Here is a 16,334-nt window from a genome sequence, read left to right as displayed (position 1 = left end):
TGGGAGTGAAGATGGGACTGATATTCTTTCTGCCTGACAGAGTATTCCTGAAGATGGTGGTGCAGGGCTTTTATTCCTTCATGGGCTGTGTGGTTTTGGTAACCAAATTAATTTTCATGCTAAGAAATGGTTGTTGAGGGCATTACCAACCCCATTCTAAAAAATGGGAGATTGGGGATCACTGCTAAACTCCAAGAAACAACTTAATCCTTTACGTGGACCAGGATGCACTTTAAGTATCCTCTAAAATCTTCTAAAACACATTTTTTAACATTTATTTTTATTGTGATAAAAGCCACACATTAAATTTATTTAACCATTTTAAAGTGTACGGTTTAGTAGTGTTAAGTATATTCCCATTGCTATACAACAGATCTCTGGAACTTTTTCATCTTGCAAAACTGAAATTCTGCCCATGAAACATTAATTCCCTTTCCCCCTAGTTCTTAACACCCACCTCTACTTTCTGTTTCTATGATTGTCTGTTTTATATACTTCATGTAGTGAACTCATACAGTATTTCCTGTAGCATAATGTTGTCAGAGTTCATCCTTGTAGCATGTAATAGGATTCCCTTTTTTAAGCTGTGCAGTATTCTGTTTTATGTATATATAGGTATATACCAATAACTCTTGTAATCTGTATAACTTCAGATTTCTGGATCTTGTAAAATTGAAACCTTTTACACATATATTTGAATGATCTTAATGTGTTTATCAGAGAAGGCAATGGCAACCCACTCCAGTACTCTTGGCTGGGAAATCCCATGGATGGAGGAGCCTGGTACGCTGCAGTCCATGGGGTCGCAGAGAGTCAGACACAACTGAGTGACTTCACTTTCACTTTTCACTTTCATGCATTGGAGAAGGAAATGGCAACCCATCCAGTGTTCTTGCTTGGAGAATCCCAGAAACGGCAGAGCCTGGAGGGCTGCCGTCTATGGGGTCGCACAGAGTCGGACACGACTGAAGCGACTTAGCAGCAGCAGCAGTGTGTGTGTGTGTGTGTGTGTGTGTGTGTATTTACTTTTTTTTTTTTCTTATGTGAGGTTTATGGTGTATATTTTTAGTCTAAGAAATTTTATAGCAGCATATCTTTGGTGTGATATATTGTTTTCACATTCTCATTTTGAGATGTCAAATTTATTCACTTTGTTAAAGCCAAAGGATTTCCCGATATCAGACTCAATACAGTATAACTCAACAAAGCATGTTCTGGAAGAGTTTTAGTGAGTCATAGTTAGAAACAGTCTTGAAGCATGTGATTAGATAGTTGTAAGTCTCAACATAGACATCAGTGTCACCAGATACTCACTATGAGAAAGGCAGCATGTTACTATTAAAAATGAATTTTGTTGTATTGTACCTCCACACCTCCAGGTTTCATGCTTAAAGTGAAATGGAGTATAAATGGGCCTTGAAAATATAATTTTTGTGCCCAATCTAAATGAATTATGACATTGGAAAAACTACTTTTGACAGTAAAAAATTGGCAAATAAACCTGATGAAATCTGGTGAAATGTATTTCAGCAACATGTTTTCTTTTTCTACTAGTAGCAATATAGTCTTTTGGTGTTATAACATTAGGAAATCATAAAAGCTAGGTTTTCCATACGTCATTTGTAAGGTAAAGGCAGTGGCTTCAAGATCTGCAATCAGTAAATAATAACAAATTTCTGGAAATAAATTTTTTTGCCAGCACCTCCTGGCATGTGAGATATTCGTTCCCCAACCAAGAATCAGACCCATTCCCCCCTGCAGTGGAAGCACAGATAACCACTGGACCACCAGGGAATCCCCTGGACAAAACTGTTTTAATGCTGATTAACTTTCTTCATCATATGGAAAAATCCATATAACTATGGTAGTTGTCTCAATATTTCTCATAAAATATATTTACTGAAAGTCACATACTTCATAAATATAAAGTCCTACTTTGATATTGTGTTTAGCTTTTTCTAGTAACTGAAGGATTTTCTTTTCTTTTTTTTTTTAAATAGAATTCTCCCAGTCCTTGGTTACATCAACCTACCCCTGTGACCTCAGCAGATGGTATTGGATTACTTAGTCACATTCCTGTCAGACCTTCCAGTGCAGAACCTCATCGGCCTCTTAAAATCACAGCACATTCCAGTCCACCATTGACAAAATGTTTAGTAGATCACCATAAAGAGTAAGTTCGCCAATGCTTAAAACATATCTTTTATAGTTTTTCTTAATTGTTTATAAGTAGGTGTTTTTAACAAATGTCTTAAAACTAGGCTTAATAATTATTATTATTCTGGTTTTATATCCCTTCTAATTTTCTTAGTATTACAGCACTTGCAAAGTCATGTTTCACTCTTACGATACAATAGTAATGCATAGAAGCTATATTTGTATCATACAAGAAAAAGTGTTTACAGAAACCTTCGTGTATTTTCTTTGCAGAGAATTGGAGAGGAAAGCTTTTATTGAACCATTGCGTTCTGTTGCATCCACATCAGCCAAAAATGACCTGGATCTAAATAGGTCACAGACTGGAAAAGATGGTCACTTGCATAGGCATTTTGTGGATCCTGTATTGAATCAATTACAGAGACCACCGCAGGAAACTGGAGAGAGATTAAACAAATATAAGGAGGAACACCGTCGCATTCTTCAAGAAAGTATTGATGTTGCTCCCTTTACAACTAAAATCAAGGGTCTTGAGTGTGATAGAGATAACTATTCCAGGGTAGCATCGTCATCTTCTAGCCCTAAGAGCCATGTCATCAAACAAGACAAGGATATAGAATCAGATCTTTATAAAATGAAGCACTCAGTGCCTCAGAGTTTGCCTCAAAGTAACTATTTCACTACATTGTCTAATAGTGTAGTCAATGAACCACCAAGGTCATACCCATCCAAAGAGATTTCAAATATTTACACTGAAAAACAGAGTAATACCCTTGCAACAGCAGCTAATCCTCAAACTCTGACTTCATTTATATCATCTCTTTCAAAGCCTCCACCTTTGATAAAACATCAGCCAGAAAGTGAAGGTTTAGTAGGCAAGGTACCAGAACATCTTTCCCATCAAATTGCTTCTCACTCAGTAACAACTTTCAGAAATGACTGTAGGAGTCCTACTCATTTGACAGTTTCGTCTACAAATACACTCCGGAGTATGCCTGCTTTACATAGAGCACCGGTATTTCACCCACCGATCCATCATAGCCTGGAAAGAAAGGAAAGCAGCTATAGTAGCCTTTCCCCTCCAACGTTAACTCCAGTGATGCCTGTAAATGCTGGTGGCAAAGTTCAAGAATCACAAAAGCCTCCAACACTGATTCCTGAGCCAAAAGATACTCAGGCAAGTTTTAAGAGTTCTACTGAACAGAGTTTGACAGAAATGTGGAAATCTAATAATAACCTCAGCAAAGAGAAAGCTGAATGGCATGTAGAGAAAAGCAGCGGAAAGTCACAGGCTGCTATGGCATCTGTCATTGTACGTCCACCTTCTAGTACGAAACTTGATAGTGTGCCAGCAATGCAGTTAGCTTCCAAAGATCGAGTTAGTGAAAGATCTTCACTTGGGGCAAATCAGACAGATTGCCTCAAACCAGCAGAAGCTGGAGAGAGTGGAAGAATCATTCTGCCAAGTGTGAATTCAGACAGTGCTCACATAAAATCCGAAAAAAACTTTCAGGCTGTCTCACAGGGCACTGTGCCCAGTTCAGTCATGTCTGCTGTGAATACAGTGTGTAATACCAAAACGGATGCGTTCACATCTGCCGCCACTGCCCCCAGTGTTTCCAGCTGGGGTGGGTCAGAAATAATTTACTCATTATCAAATACCATTTTGGCCTCTAAATCCTTAGAATGTACCTCTTCAAAAAGCGTCAGTCATTCAGTGGCTCACACACAAGAATGCACGGTCAGCATCGCAGCTCCAGTTACACCAGCCAGCAGTAAGACAGGAAGTGCTGTGCAGCCCAGCTCCGGGTTTTCAGGCACAACTGATTTTATTCATTTAAAGAAGCACAAGGCAGCGTTGGCTGCAGCTCAGTATAAAAGTAGTAATGTCAGTGAGACTGAGCCTAATGCTGCGAAAAATCAGACATCTTCAGCCTCCCATCTCTTAGATAGCACTGTAGTCTGTAGTACAATAAACAAAGCAGACTCTGTAGGAAATGGGCAAGCGTCCCAGACAAGTCAACCAAACTACCATACTAAACTGAAAAAAGCCTGGCTTACGAGACATTCAGAAGAAGATAAAAATACTAATAAAATGGAAAATTCAGGGAGTTCTGTATCAGAAATTATTAAGCCATGTTCTGTCAATTTAATAGCCTCTACATCTAATGATCTACAAAATAGTGTAGATAGTAAGATCATAGTTGATAAATATGTAAAAGATGATAAAGTAAATAGAAGAAAAGCCAAACGAACTTATGAATCTGGCTCAGAAAGTGGAGATTCAGATGAAAGTGAAAGCAAATCGGAGCAAAGGACTAAAAGGCAACCTAAACCAACTTACAAAAAAAAGCAAAATGATCTTCAAAAGAGAAAAGGTGAAATGGAAGAAGATTTAAAACCCAATGGGATTCTCAGCAGGAGTGCCAAAGAAAAAAGTAAATTGAAGTTGCAAAGCAACAATAATAGTGGTAAGTAAATTAATTACTTTTTATCTCAAGTAAAATGGGCTACATGTTCTTGCACTGTTCTCTAAGAATTAGAGAGCTTAAAGGCATCTTCGATTTCATTCATTTGCCCTAGTGTAATGTGCTCACGGACTTCATTTCTACATTTCAGAAGTACTGGTAAGAGGAAATGAGAGAAGGTCTATTTCTTTTTTCAAGAGGCTTGTAGAAATATGTTTTTACATAGCACTCATGTTGGCAAAAACCCATTGTGTACTTTAGTAGTTGTTCAGAATTTTGACCATTTCTATACACTAAAACTGGATTTCTAATACACGCATACCTTGTTTTACTCTGCTTTGCAGATACTGCCTTTTTTTTTTTTTTTAAAAAAACAACTTGAAGGTTTGTGGTAACTCTGTGTCAGGAGGGTGTTGGCACCATTTTCCCAATATTTGCTCACTTCATGTCTGTCATATTTTGGTAACTCACACTTTTCCATTGTTATTATACTTGTTTTAGTGATCTGAAAAAGTGGTCTTTGAAGTTACTATTGTAAAAAGATTGTAAATCACTGAAGGCTGAGGTGATGGTCAGCCTTTTTTTTTTTAGCAGTAAACTATTTTTAAATTAAGATATGTGTATTGTTTTTTAGACATAATGCTGTTGCACACTCTAGACTGCATTATAGTGTAAATGTAACTTTTATATGCACTGGGAAAGAGGAAAATTTGTGTACTTTTTGGTGGTGGCCTGAAACAACCCACACCATCTCCAAGATATGACTGTATTAGATATTTGCCTATAACAAGATAATAGTTGAAAAAAGTATTCCTTTTCACAGAAACTTCCTTTAAATCCATGGCTGATTCATGTCAGTGACAAAAACCACTACAATATTGTAAAGTAATTAGCCTCCAACTAATAAAAATAAATGGAAAAAAAAAGTCTCACTTTTAGAAGAGAATTACAGAATAGTGTGGCTATGACCCATATATCACCCTTCTGTCATCTGGAGACAAAATTGAAAACCTAATGAAAATTACCTTCCATTTAACTACTAATGTTACTCATTCAGGTAGTCCGTAACAATGGGTAAAAGTTAAAGAAAAGCAGGGGTTTTGTGGTTTTGTGTGTTCATTTCTGTATTCAAGAAGAATTTCCATAATTAGTAAAAGTTTCAAAATGTGTTTGTGGCTACAAGAGAGAATAAATCATACTTGCCACTATAAAATGTCTATATGTTTTTAACTCTAGAAGTAGTTTTTCTCAGTTTGCTTATTTTTTTAGGTATGTTGCACAATGCAGAAAGAGGTTCATAGTTTCACTATCTGTGTATTCATCCACATGCAATATATGAAATATCTGTGACAATGTGGACATTCCAGAAGTACTTTCATAAAACATTTGGATGCTTAAAGGCTCTTATTTGGGCCTTTTCTCTGAATGAGGTCTTTCCCACATGCCTATGTGGAAACCAGAGGCAAAGTAAAGGAGAGAAAAGCAGAAGGATGGAATCATAGAAAAGGACAGTCAGAAGTGAAAGAACGAAGGAAATCAACTGGAGACAGAAAGGCTGACAGACTGAAATGCCAATAGAAGAAGAAAGAAAGAGAGGGAGATTGACAAAAAGGGCACAGGATACATGCCATTTATTTGAGAATTGGAATGTTTACGCTGTTGCTTTTTCTGTCTACTGTGTTCTGCTTACTTCCCTAATGAATTCAAGAGGCTTAGTGTGGTCAATAGGTGTGATTTCTCTTTTGTTTCACAAAACATTTCTTTTGGTGTTGAGTATTCAAATACTGTAGTTAAACTTGCAGAAAACAGAGATGGGAATCTTCCAGCTTTTAATGCTTACAATATTGTTATAAACAAATTTATAAAATTAACTTTTAATGAAGTATATATTCTGTTTTAATTTGAAAACAGTGACTATACATGTTTCCAAGTAAGTTTTAAGACAGACTGGAATCAGCACTTCCCCCTCCAAGTTGTAAGGCTTAGTTAAATCTCCCCTACATAGTAAATAACATTTAGCATAACACAGAATACTTTTAAGTCCCATTTATTCCCAAGTCCAAAATAATATTAAGTGACTATTAATTAATAATATTAAGTGACTGTTAATTATGGGCAGAGTTGATTTGATTTTGTTCAGGGCTTTCTAGAAAAGTTCTTTAAATTGGGAGCTCATAAATTCTAAACCTAAGTCAGTTATCTCCCTCATGGATTAAGTCTTTGTCCTTTTGGTGTTCATTGGGGTTGTCATCAATCATAGTCAACTGAAAAAAGAGTGATGTCTGTACATAGAGAATGTACTATGATTGCATGGATTATTATACACATATAATCATTACACAAAGAAACATAATGTGGTTTTTTTTTAGTACATTCTAAAGCCAGGTAGAATAGAATTAGCTTTATCTGCTGTTTTGAAGTATCTTCATATTTGCTGCCTTTTGTTTCTGATAATTAAGTTGTCTGCTTTTCCTTGACTAATTTTTTACATAATTTTATTTTGTGTACTGAAATTATCTGTCAAATGTAAGTTAAGTCCTGTGATACACAAAAACAGTGGTTTAACTGTTACCCGAGTTCATTTCTATACCTCAAAAAAATATTTTGTGGATAATGGCAGGTATCACAGATTAAAGGTTAGTGTGTATTTTTCTAATTTTCTTCCCCCTTAGTTTTCTGTTGCTAGAGCAGTTGCTTTAAGGATTTGCTGAAAATCAGAAAACTAAGGTTGAATCTGGTATAAAGGAAGAATAAATATCCATTGAGTTAGATTTTTTTGTTGTTGACCAAGTGTCTCAGTCTCAAACTTTTAGATTTTAGATGGCACCAATAAATTATATACATAGAATTGAAAATGGAGTTTTATTTACTATTCAAATAATATTACAGTAAAATATATAAACGGATTTCAGCACAGTCACATTTGGCCTAGGCTAGAAGCAAAAGATATAATATCAAAAACAGCCTCTATATGACCTGGAACTTCCTATCTTAATAATTTACTCATTTACTTTAAAAAATGGTTTAAGTGTTCACTTCTGTCACAGAATTGAGAGTTGCTTTGAAATGAATGTCTCACTCTTTCTTACAATACTATATTTAAAATTGTTCACAGTAGTATGGTTATCCATACTTCGAACTGTTCCATTGTCTGGAATGTAAAAGTATATTGGTTAATAGTCCTTTTTCAGTTTAAGTAGAAAGATTTCACTTAGTTTATTCTCATATAAGAAAGTAGTAAATAAGTGCAGAGAAGGAAATGGCAACCCTCTCCAGTTTCTTGCCTAGAGAATCCCGTGGACAGAGGAGCCAGGTGGGCTCTTGTCCATAGGGTCGCACAGAGTGGGACACAACTGAAGCGACTTAGCATGCATGCATGCGTTGGAGAAGGAAATGGCAACCCACTCCAGCATTCTTGCCCAGAGAATCCCAGGGACGGGGGAGCCTGGTGGGCTGCCGTCTGTGGGGTTGCACAGAGTTGGACACGACTGAAGTGACTTAGCAGCAGTAAAGAAATGATTGTAAGTAGTGTAACAAATAAAAAGTATCAGCAGTGTACTATTCTGTTGTTCATTCTGACTTCTAGAAGCTCTAAATTTTTTTATATAGTTCATCAAAGAAATCTGTCTTATACACAGTGGAAGAAATAACAAGCCTTTTACACAAGCCTTCTGGAAACATTTTTTATTCCATAAGTGGTATGTGTGTGCCCACATGTGTGTTTCTCTAGTGGATTAAGCCAAATGGCTCCTTGCCTTCTGTTAGTGACAGAACATGTAATTGTAAAGAACCAGGAGCAGTCATAAAAGGGCTTGATACTGGAGCCTGTTTGAAATGGGCCACCCTGGAGTTTAAACCCCGCACTTGCTATGTTAAGATGTGTGTGATCTTGCTGTAATTACACTGTGCATGCTATCAACAGGTGGTGGTGAGCACTCGGGACAACAGTTGTGCTATATGCTTCTGCAAAAAGTATATTACCTCGGGAGAACACTGGAACTGCCTCTGATCCACAAAATGGGCATGAGTAGTAAACACGATAGTAGGAAGTACAATTTATTCTTTCACCATGACAGAAGTGACAGACTGTAAATCTCAAGTCTAGCATATAACTGGATTAATATGGGTAGTATGAGTGTGCTTATAGGAGTCAACAAATATTTGCTTGTCCCAGAACGTAAAGCTTTTAAGTGAATATATTTTTAAAACTTGAATAGGCTGCCTTTAATTTAGATATGATGTTATGAGTTCTTGCTGCTCTATAGGTGACTGATTACTTGAGCCAGTGTTACAACAACCGTTAAGTTCAAGTTAATAAATGTGATCGAGCAATGATGCAGAGTACAGTAAATAGTTTTTTCCCTGTAAATATTACACGGTATAGTGCATTTGAGTTTTGTATTTCTTTAGACTTCTTTGATGACTTCTTTTCTTTATACCATCAATAAAAACAGCCAGTTTAATACTGGTTTTTTTCTTTCACATCCTTCAAACCCTTTTGTTTTTCTAAAAGATACTGCTTCTATCAATGTATTGATATCAGATGGAGGGCATTATAATAAGGGAGAGATATTAGTAGAAGAGTCTTAACCCTCTTCCCACAAATATATTGTGATAAAATCAACATTTGTCTTGGTTCACACTTACCTTGCAGAATCAGATTAAGTATTTCAAAACTATATAAATATATTGAAACTATCCTATAGTTTCTAAGAAATATTAACTTTTTGGTCTTTAGGTTCTTCATGTGCATCTTGAAAGAGACTCTTCCTACATACACCAAATTTATGTGTAGAACTATATTTTTAGCTCTAGGTTACCATTGAAAATTAACAATTCTCATATTTCCTACTAAATGGATGCAAATATTGAACCTAGGAAGATTTCAATCGGCTGGAAATTTCACTTAGCTCTGCATTTCAATCGTACTGACGTTAAGAGTTCATTCGATTAGTAGAATAATAAAAATGCTGCTATGGATTTTTTAGTTGTAATGAGTACCTAGAACTGTAATCTCTTTTCTACAGTCTTAATATATGGTCATAATTGTATAATTGATGTGATTTTTTTTTTTTGCCTTCATTGCAAGTGATCTTTTTAACTGACTTGAATATCATCTTAAGGAGCTGACCTCTGTAAAAAGGTGCAGCCTTGCTGATACTCTCCTACTGGTCTTACAGCTGGCATCCCTCGTTCAGTGTTGAAAGATTGGCGGAAAGTCAAGAAGCTGAAGCAAACTGGGGAATCCTTTTTACAGGATGACTCCTGCTGTGAGATAGGGCCTAATTTGCAAAAGTGCCGAGAATGTAGACTGATTCGGAGTAAGAAGGGAGAAGAACCAGCTCACTCACCAGTATTCTGTAGATTTTACTACTTTAGAAGGTAAGTTGAAAATTCATGATGGGGGGAAAATATGTTAATAGATATTGGAAGTTATACTATCATTCTGAGGGTCTTTTGGAGATGGGAATGAGGCTTTGAGCCTGTGTTTCTGAAGCATTATAAAAGCATTGTAAAAAGTTACTAAATTTAGTCTTGTGTGCCAATTTAAGAATAGTTAAATGTTAGACTAAACTCATATTCTTACTGCTAGTGTTCATAGGGCCTTCCTCTTCTGAGAGATTTATTCTTCCTTAAGGAGAAAATGTTAGTATTTTTTTTCTAAATGATAGGAAACAGCAGTTTATTTGTGTAAAACAAAATAATGTCACATGTATATTTGCATTAGCCACAATAACAGATAGTCTATAAATCTATGTACTATAAGCATTATAAAATGACTAGAAAGATTTGTTAGTAGCATGTCGCATTTCACAGGTTGCAGTAAATATAAAAACAATAGTTTCTAACTTATATTCTACTGTAATACTAGTATTACTAAATAATACTTTAATACCAAAAGTTTATAAATTTGTAAGAGTTTAATGAACAGCTGGGTAATCCCGCCAGTAGAGACTAGTTGATGTCTCAGATTCCAGAATCAGTCATTCCTGGATTTCAGTTCCAGCTCCATCCCTTAGTTCCTATATGACTTTATTAACTGTAGTAGGATTATAGCTAAGCCTGTCTCATCTGCATAATAAGAATGATAGTGGCACCTGCCTCAGAGATTTCATGAAAGTGGAATAAGATAAAGTACACAAAGTCCTTAGCATAGTCCCTAGCTTGTATGAAGTGCTCCTCTGATGTTATCTGCAATTATTTTTCCAAGTCATCATCATCATCTTCCTAAGAAGTTAAGAAGCACTTTGCTCTGGCAAACAGAGGTACTGTGGCCCAGTGGAGATCCCAAAAATATGTGTTGGTGTGAAGAGAATATTTCTTCTTGGTTTTTCTAGACAGCAGTCCCCAAAGGACAAACAACTTCAAAGAATTGTTATAGAAGGTAGTCCATGTGGAAGTTCAGAGAAGATGGAAAAGAAATCAGGAGAGTGGGTTTGAAGAGATAAGAAAACCTTTGTGAAGGGTACAGAGGGCACCGCTGAACCTGGTGGCTCAGTGGTAAAGAATCTCCCTGCCAGCACAGGAGACACGGGTGTGATCCCCGACCTGGGAAGATCCCACATGCCACAGAGCAACTAAGCTGGGTCACCACAGCTGTTGAACCTGTACTGTGGAGCCCAGGAGTCCCACAGCCCATGCTTCACAACGAGAGAAGCCACCACAGTAAGAAGCCCACGCACCACAAATAAAGAGTAGCCCCCACTTGTCACAACTAGAGAGAAGTCCTTGCAGCATGGAGCACCCAGCACAGCCGAAAATAAATAAATGGCCAAAAAAAAACCTTTGGGAAAGTTTTAAGGAAAGATAAACATAACACAAGCTGAAATAATATGAATTGTAATGAAAGGAGAAAGTTACTTTTTTAAGAAAGAGAGGGAAAGGTAATAAAAGGATAAGAAAAAGTGTTAAAGGAATGTTGCTGGTATTGTCCATTTGAAAAATACAGAATGATTTGTAATGTACTACTGATATCCTCTCTTTGAGAGTTGAGTGAGAACAAAAATAACTGAAAAATAGCCATCAGCCTGTAGGAAAAGGGCAGTTTTGCCTTCTGTTTACCCTGAACGGGACCCGAACTGAGTGGGTTACAGAGATTGGAGGGCAGAAGCTCAGAGAGGGCAGTAAGCACACCCGTGGGTTCCCTGTCACACTGTTTCAGTCTTGTTCCTCCAAATCACTTTAATGAAGTGTCATTTTAATTAATGAAGAAAATGTACTTTTTAATTTAGCATTTAAGAAAATCTCAGTCTTAAGGTGATTTAGAGCACTTTGAACTATAGAGGTTGCTGCTTTAGATTATGTATAAAGTAACTGCATTGCTCAAGGCAGCTTTTGGCCAGCATTTTAAGTCTTGTCATCATGAACCACTTGGATAGTTTCATTTGATTAGAGTTAACTAGTTAACTTAAGTGATAGGGAAGATCTTATTATTTCTTGAAACAACCTGAAATTGATACCACTTACTGCCATTTGTATAGCACTATGGGAGTCAGAAGTTGGTTAAATTTTGTTAATAAAGTTTTATAATATAAAACTATAAATTCACTGTATAACTTTTTAAGCCTAGATTTGTGTCTTGTTAGATAATGCTTTTATGTTTTAATGTTTCAGATTGTCATTTAGTAAAAATGGAGTGGTTAGAATAGATGGTTTCTCTTCTCCTGACCAGTATGATGATGAAGCTATGAGTTTATGGACACATGAAAATTATGAAGATGATGAACTAGACATAGAAACGTCAAAATACATCTTGGATATAATAGGTGATAAGTTCTGTCAGTTGGTAACATCTGAAAAAACAGCTTTGTCCTGGGTGAAAAAGGATGGTAAGAAAGTTAAATACTTAGAACATGTAACTCTGCACATTTCTTTTTAAGAATGTCTCTTCAGGGTATGTTTTACCTATGGGAGAAGCCCTTAATCTTACCTTGCCTATGCTTGTTTACTTTTATTTTGATAATGATACTTTTTTATGTATTCAGTTAATGTATTTTCCACTTGAGGTTGAATTGAATGATTAGCAGTTTGTGAAATTACAATAACATTTTGGTAATAATTTAGCACGATAAAGACTCTTTGAATGTGAGATTGGGGAATTTCAGCATTTGCCAGGGAAATTTCAGCATTTGCCATATAAAGACATACTCCATCCCAGTTATTTAAGCTTTTTATTCATCACAGACTTTGCAGTTAGAAAAATTTATTTTTGGATCTCAACTTTCTTCCTTGTTTAACTGTATGAATGTGAAATGGGAATGATAACTGCCTCATAGATTTGTTTATGAAGTAATATTTACTAAGGAAAGCATCCAACATACTAGGTGCCCTAAACATCAGCTTCTTTTCTTTTGCGTCCCTCAAGTCAGCAGTTCGTCCCCCAGGGACATTTGGCATCTGAAAGGTGCCAAACTGAATGAAATAAAAGGTGCCTTTCCTTGCTAACTGAAAGGTGTTGGGGGTGTAGAGTATTAGCATCTTAATAGGTGGAAGCCATAGATGCTACTCAACATCCTACTCTGCACAGGTTCAGTTCAGTTCAGTCACTTAGTCTTGTCCGACTCTTTGCGACCCCATGAACCACAGCACACCAGGCCTCCCTGTCCATCACCAACTCCGAGTCCACCCAAACCCATGTCCATTGAGTTGATGATACCATCCAACCATCTCATCATCCTCTGTCGTCCCCTTCTCCTGCCCTCAATCTTTCCCAGCATCAGGGTCTTTTCCAATGACTCAGCTCTTCACATCAGGTGGCCAAAGTATTGGAGCTTCAGCTTCAACATCAGTCCTTCCAATGAACACCCAGGACTGATCTCCTTTAGGATGGATTGGTTGGATCTCCTTGCAGTCCAAGGGACTCTCAACAGTCTTCTCCAACACCACAGTTCAGAAACATCAGTTCTTTGGTGCTCAGCTTTCTTTATAGTCCCAACTCTCACATCCATGTATGACTACTGGAAAAACCATAGCCTTGAAGAGATCTCTTGAAAGTGAAAGTTAAGTAGCTCAGTCATGTCCAACTCTTTGCGACCCTGTGGACAGTGGCCCACCAGGCTCCTCCGTCCATGGGATTCTCCAGGCAAGAATACTGGAGTGGCTTGCCATTTCCTTCTCCAGGGGATCTTCCCGACCCAGGGATTGAACCTGGGTCTCCTGCATTTTAGGCAGATGCTTTAACCTCTGAGCCACCAGGGAAGCCCAGGGAAGATCTCTTAGTCCCCCACAAAAGAGAATTATTCTTGCAAATGTCAAGGGTGCCAAGATTTAGAAACCCTCCATTAGATGTAAGTCTTCTGAAGAGAATTACTAATTACATCAAGAAATCTGCTCTTGACCATTAATAAATCCTTTGAAATCCTAGGTTTAAAGTCTTTTGTGCATTTCAGTGAAAATTGTATGGAAAAGAGCATGTTTGCCTTTAAACTTTTATTTCTCTGTATTTCAGCCAAAATTGCCTGGAAAAGAGCAGTGAGAGGAGTCCGGGAGATGTGTGATGCATGTGAAGCAACATTGTTTAACATTCACTGGGTCTGCCAAAAATGTGGATTTGTGGTCTGCTTAGATTGTTACAAGGCAAAGGAAAGGAAGAGTTCTAGAGGTTAGTTAGTTACAGCTTCATCTAAATTGAAATTTTTTTATTAAGGTAGTTTTCTTTAGGACCACTGATCTGGAAAATTAGATGTATTAGAGGCTTTTTTCCCTGCCTTCCTTAATTAAGAATATAATAGGAAATTTTGTGAAGTTTATTTTTTAAAAAAAGTTAACCACAGCTTGTTGTAACAGCCAGATTTTCTAAAATAAAACTATCTACACCTTTTTAGTCTGATTAGTAGATCCACTCTCTCAGGTAGAGGTTTTCTTAATGTAGCCCAAATTAGGTTAGGCTTTGTTGCCTTCAGAGTCCACTGTTTCAGAGCCTGAACTCCCTTAGAAGACCTATTAATTACATAGTCAAGCAACGAAGTCACAATTGAATACTTGCTAGAGTGAATTGATTTTTCCAAAAATTGGTCCATAAAGCTTAAATCATAATGTTTAAGAATATGCTGCCACTAGCACTGTTTATCCCTAGTTAGAAAATGAAAAAGTATTATATGTTAAATTATTTTTTAAAAATTCTAAAAAAACAAAATGGCACAAAATCAGTGTTCTTCCTGCTGGAAGATATTAGAAAGTTTGAAAAGAAAGTAACTAACTTTACCTTTTTCTCCTGCTGTAGAAGTGTTTTAGAAAAAGTGTATCCAAGGCAATTAAGGAAGTAGCTACTTAAATATTAGTAACCTGAAGGTTTTGGGGGTCTAGTCTTAATGAGAGGATTCAAATTGTGCAAGTATTAGAAGTAAAATCACATTTCGTGGTAGACTATTCAGTGTCTAAAAGCAGTGAATGTCATTTTCATTGCAGGCAGCTCTTTTTCAAAGTGGTGTGTCAGATAGATGAACTGTGATTTAGCCATTAGTGGCTTTTCCAGTGATAGGACTACTAAAGCCTTTTTCTTATATACCCAGCACTTACCAAAGCACCTTGAGCAAGTGGGAGAGCTCCACAGCTAGTTGTTTCTGTGATATGTATCTTATGCTTATGTATAGCTATAATAAGGAATGCATTTTAGGCAGTTAAGTATCTTCAGAACCTTAAGAGTCTATTTGGATATTTTCAGTTGAGAGAAGAACTAGCTGCAGTGTTATAAAACTCCATTCCTTTTTACTGGTCCCATGTTACTTTCATTGTCCCTTTGCCAAATTAAGAAGAAATTAATGTATTTTTTATATTGTATGCATATGTAAGCATGACTCCTTTCTTAAACGAGATAAGGTGTGTATATGTATAATAAACCTAAGTTGTGTTGCTGTCAGATACCATAGTACTATTAATTTTTAAAGTATAGTCTGTCAGTCAACCATAGATTTTTAAAGTGTAATCTATATGCCTTGAGTTTTATTATGTCTTATAAATATATGAATATATATTTGTTTTATTTATATATCTCCTTATTTCACTGATAAATATTGCAGTAAGCTCACACTGACTAGGTTATAGCTATATAGTGGTAACTAACCTAAGTATCTAAAACATAAGTAGGGAACATTTACAAGTTACTACATAGGTTTTGTAGGAAAGTCAACACTTTTAAAATCAGTTTTTGTCTGGATTTGAATTTTTATTTCTTCTAAAACTTTTTGTGAAATAGTTCTAGATTTTTTTATGTTGAATTTAATGAGCTTTTTAACATTTATTGAAGCCCTTACAGCCATATCATGAGTAGTTATCTATATCATTAGGTTTATAGAAGAAGATCTTGAGATCAAGGTACTAAACTTTTTCCTGTGTATGATATGCCTCATGCTATGTGTGAATACACTGACTACTCCAGGTATGGAGCCTTGTTGCAGTAATAGCTATTAAATACTGTCTATCAAGTTGAAGCTTTTTACATGTCTTCTGATAGTTTATGTCTTTGACGCATTAAAAAAAATGAGTTGGCAGTAGCTTCAAACTTGGAAGTCTAAGGTACCAAGATCAGGCCTAAAGCCTGTTTGCCACAAATAGCTAAGAGTAAAAAATTAGCTACAGGAAAGATTGAGGTGACTAATACATTAATGAGACTAAAGAACAGTCATTTTAGAAAAGGCTAGTAACATTTCATATGTTTTGTATCTTGTTTCTATAGAATTCTCAGAATAGTGGAAATGTTTATTTGATTTT

General features: G+C 36.3%; 1 protein-coding gene and 1 non-coding gene across 10 annotated transcripts in view; one reads left to right on the top strand and one right to left on the bottom strand.

The window, feature by feature from the left end:
- The window catches only part of JMJD1C (jumonji domain containing 1C), a 302,277-nt gene that overhangs the window by 262,564 nt on the left and 23,379 nt on the right, over positions 1-16,334 (top strand). For all 9 annotated transcript variants that reach the window (XM_043927017.1, XM_043927016.1, XM_043927020.1 and 6 more), the window contains 5 exons: positions 2,001-2,173; positions 2,431-4,628; positions 9,806-10,007; positions 12,240-12,454; positions 14,074-14,226. In XM_043927017.1, coding sequence (XP_043782952.1) covers positions 2,001-2,173; positions 2,431-4,628; positions 9,806-10,007; positions 12,240-12,454; positions 14,074-14,226 — 2,941 coding nt within the window. The remainder of the gene's footprint in view (positions 1-2,000; positions 2,174-2,430; positions 4,629-9,805; positions 10,008-12,239; positions 12,455-14,073; positions 14,227-16,334) is intronic.
- TRNAF-AAA lies at positions 13,752-13,823 on the bottom strand. Its single transcript has one exon. It is a non-coding gene; the product is annotated as a tRNA-Phe (tRNA).

The sequence above is a fragment of the Cervus elaphus genome, chromosome 15 (genome assembly GCF_910594005.1).
Source record: "Cervus elaphus chromosome 15, mCerEla1.1, whole genome shotgun sequence".
Lineage (NCBI taxonomy): Eukaryota > Metazoa > Chordata > Mammalia > Artiodactyla > Cervidae > Cervus > Cervus elaphus.
Note: the sequence above shows the minus strand (reverse complement) of the source record. Positions and strands in the feature narration are given on the sequence as shown.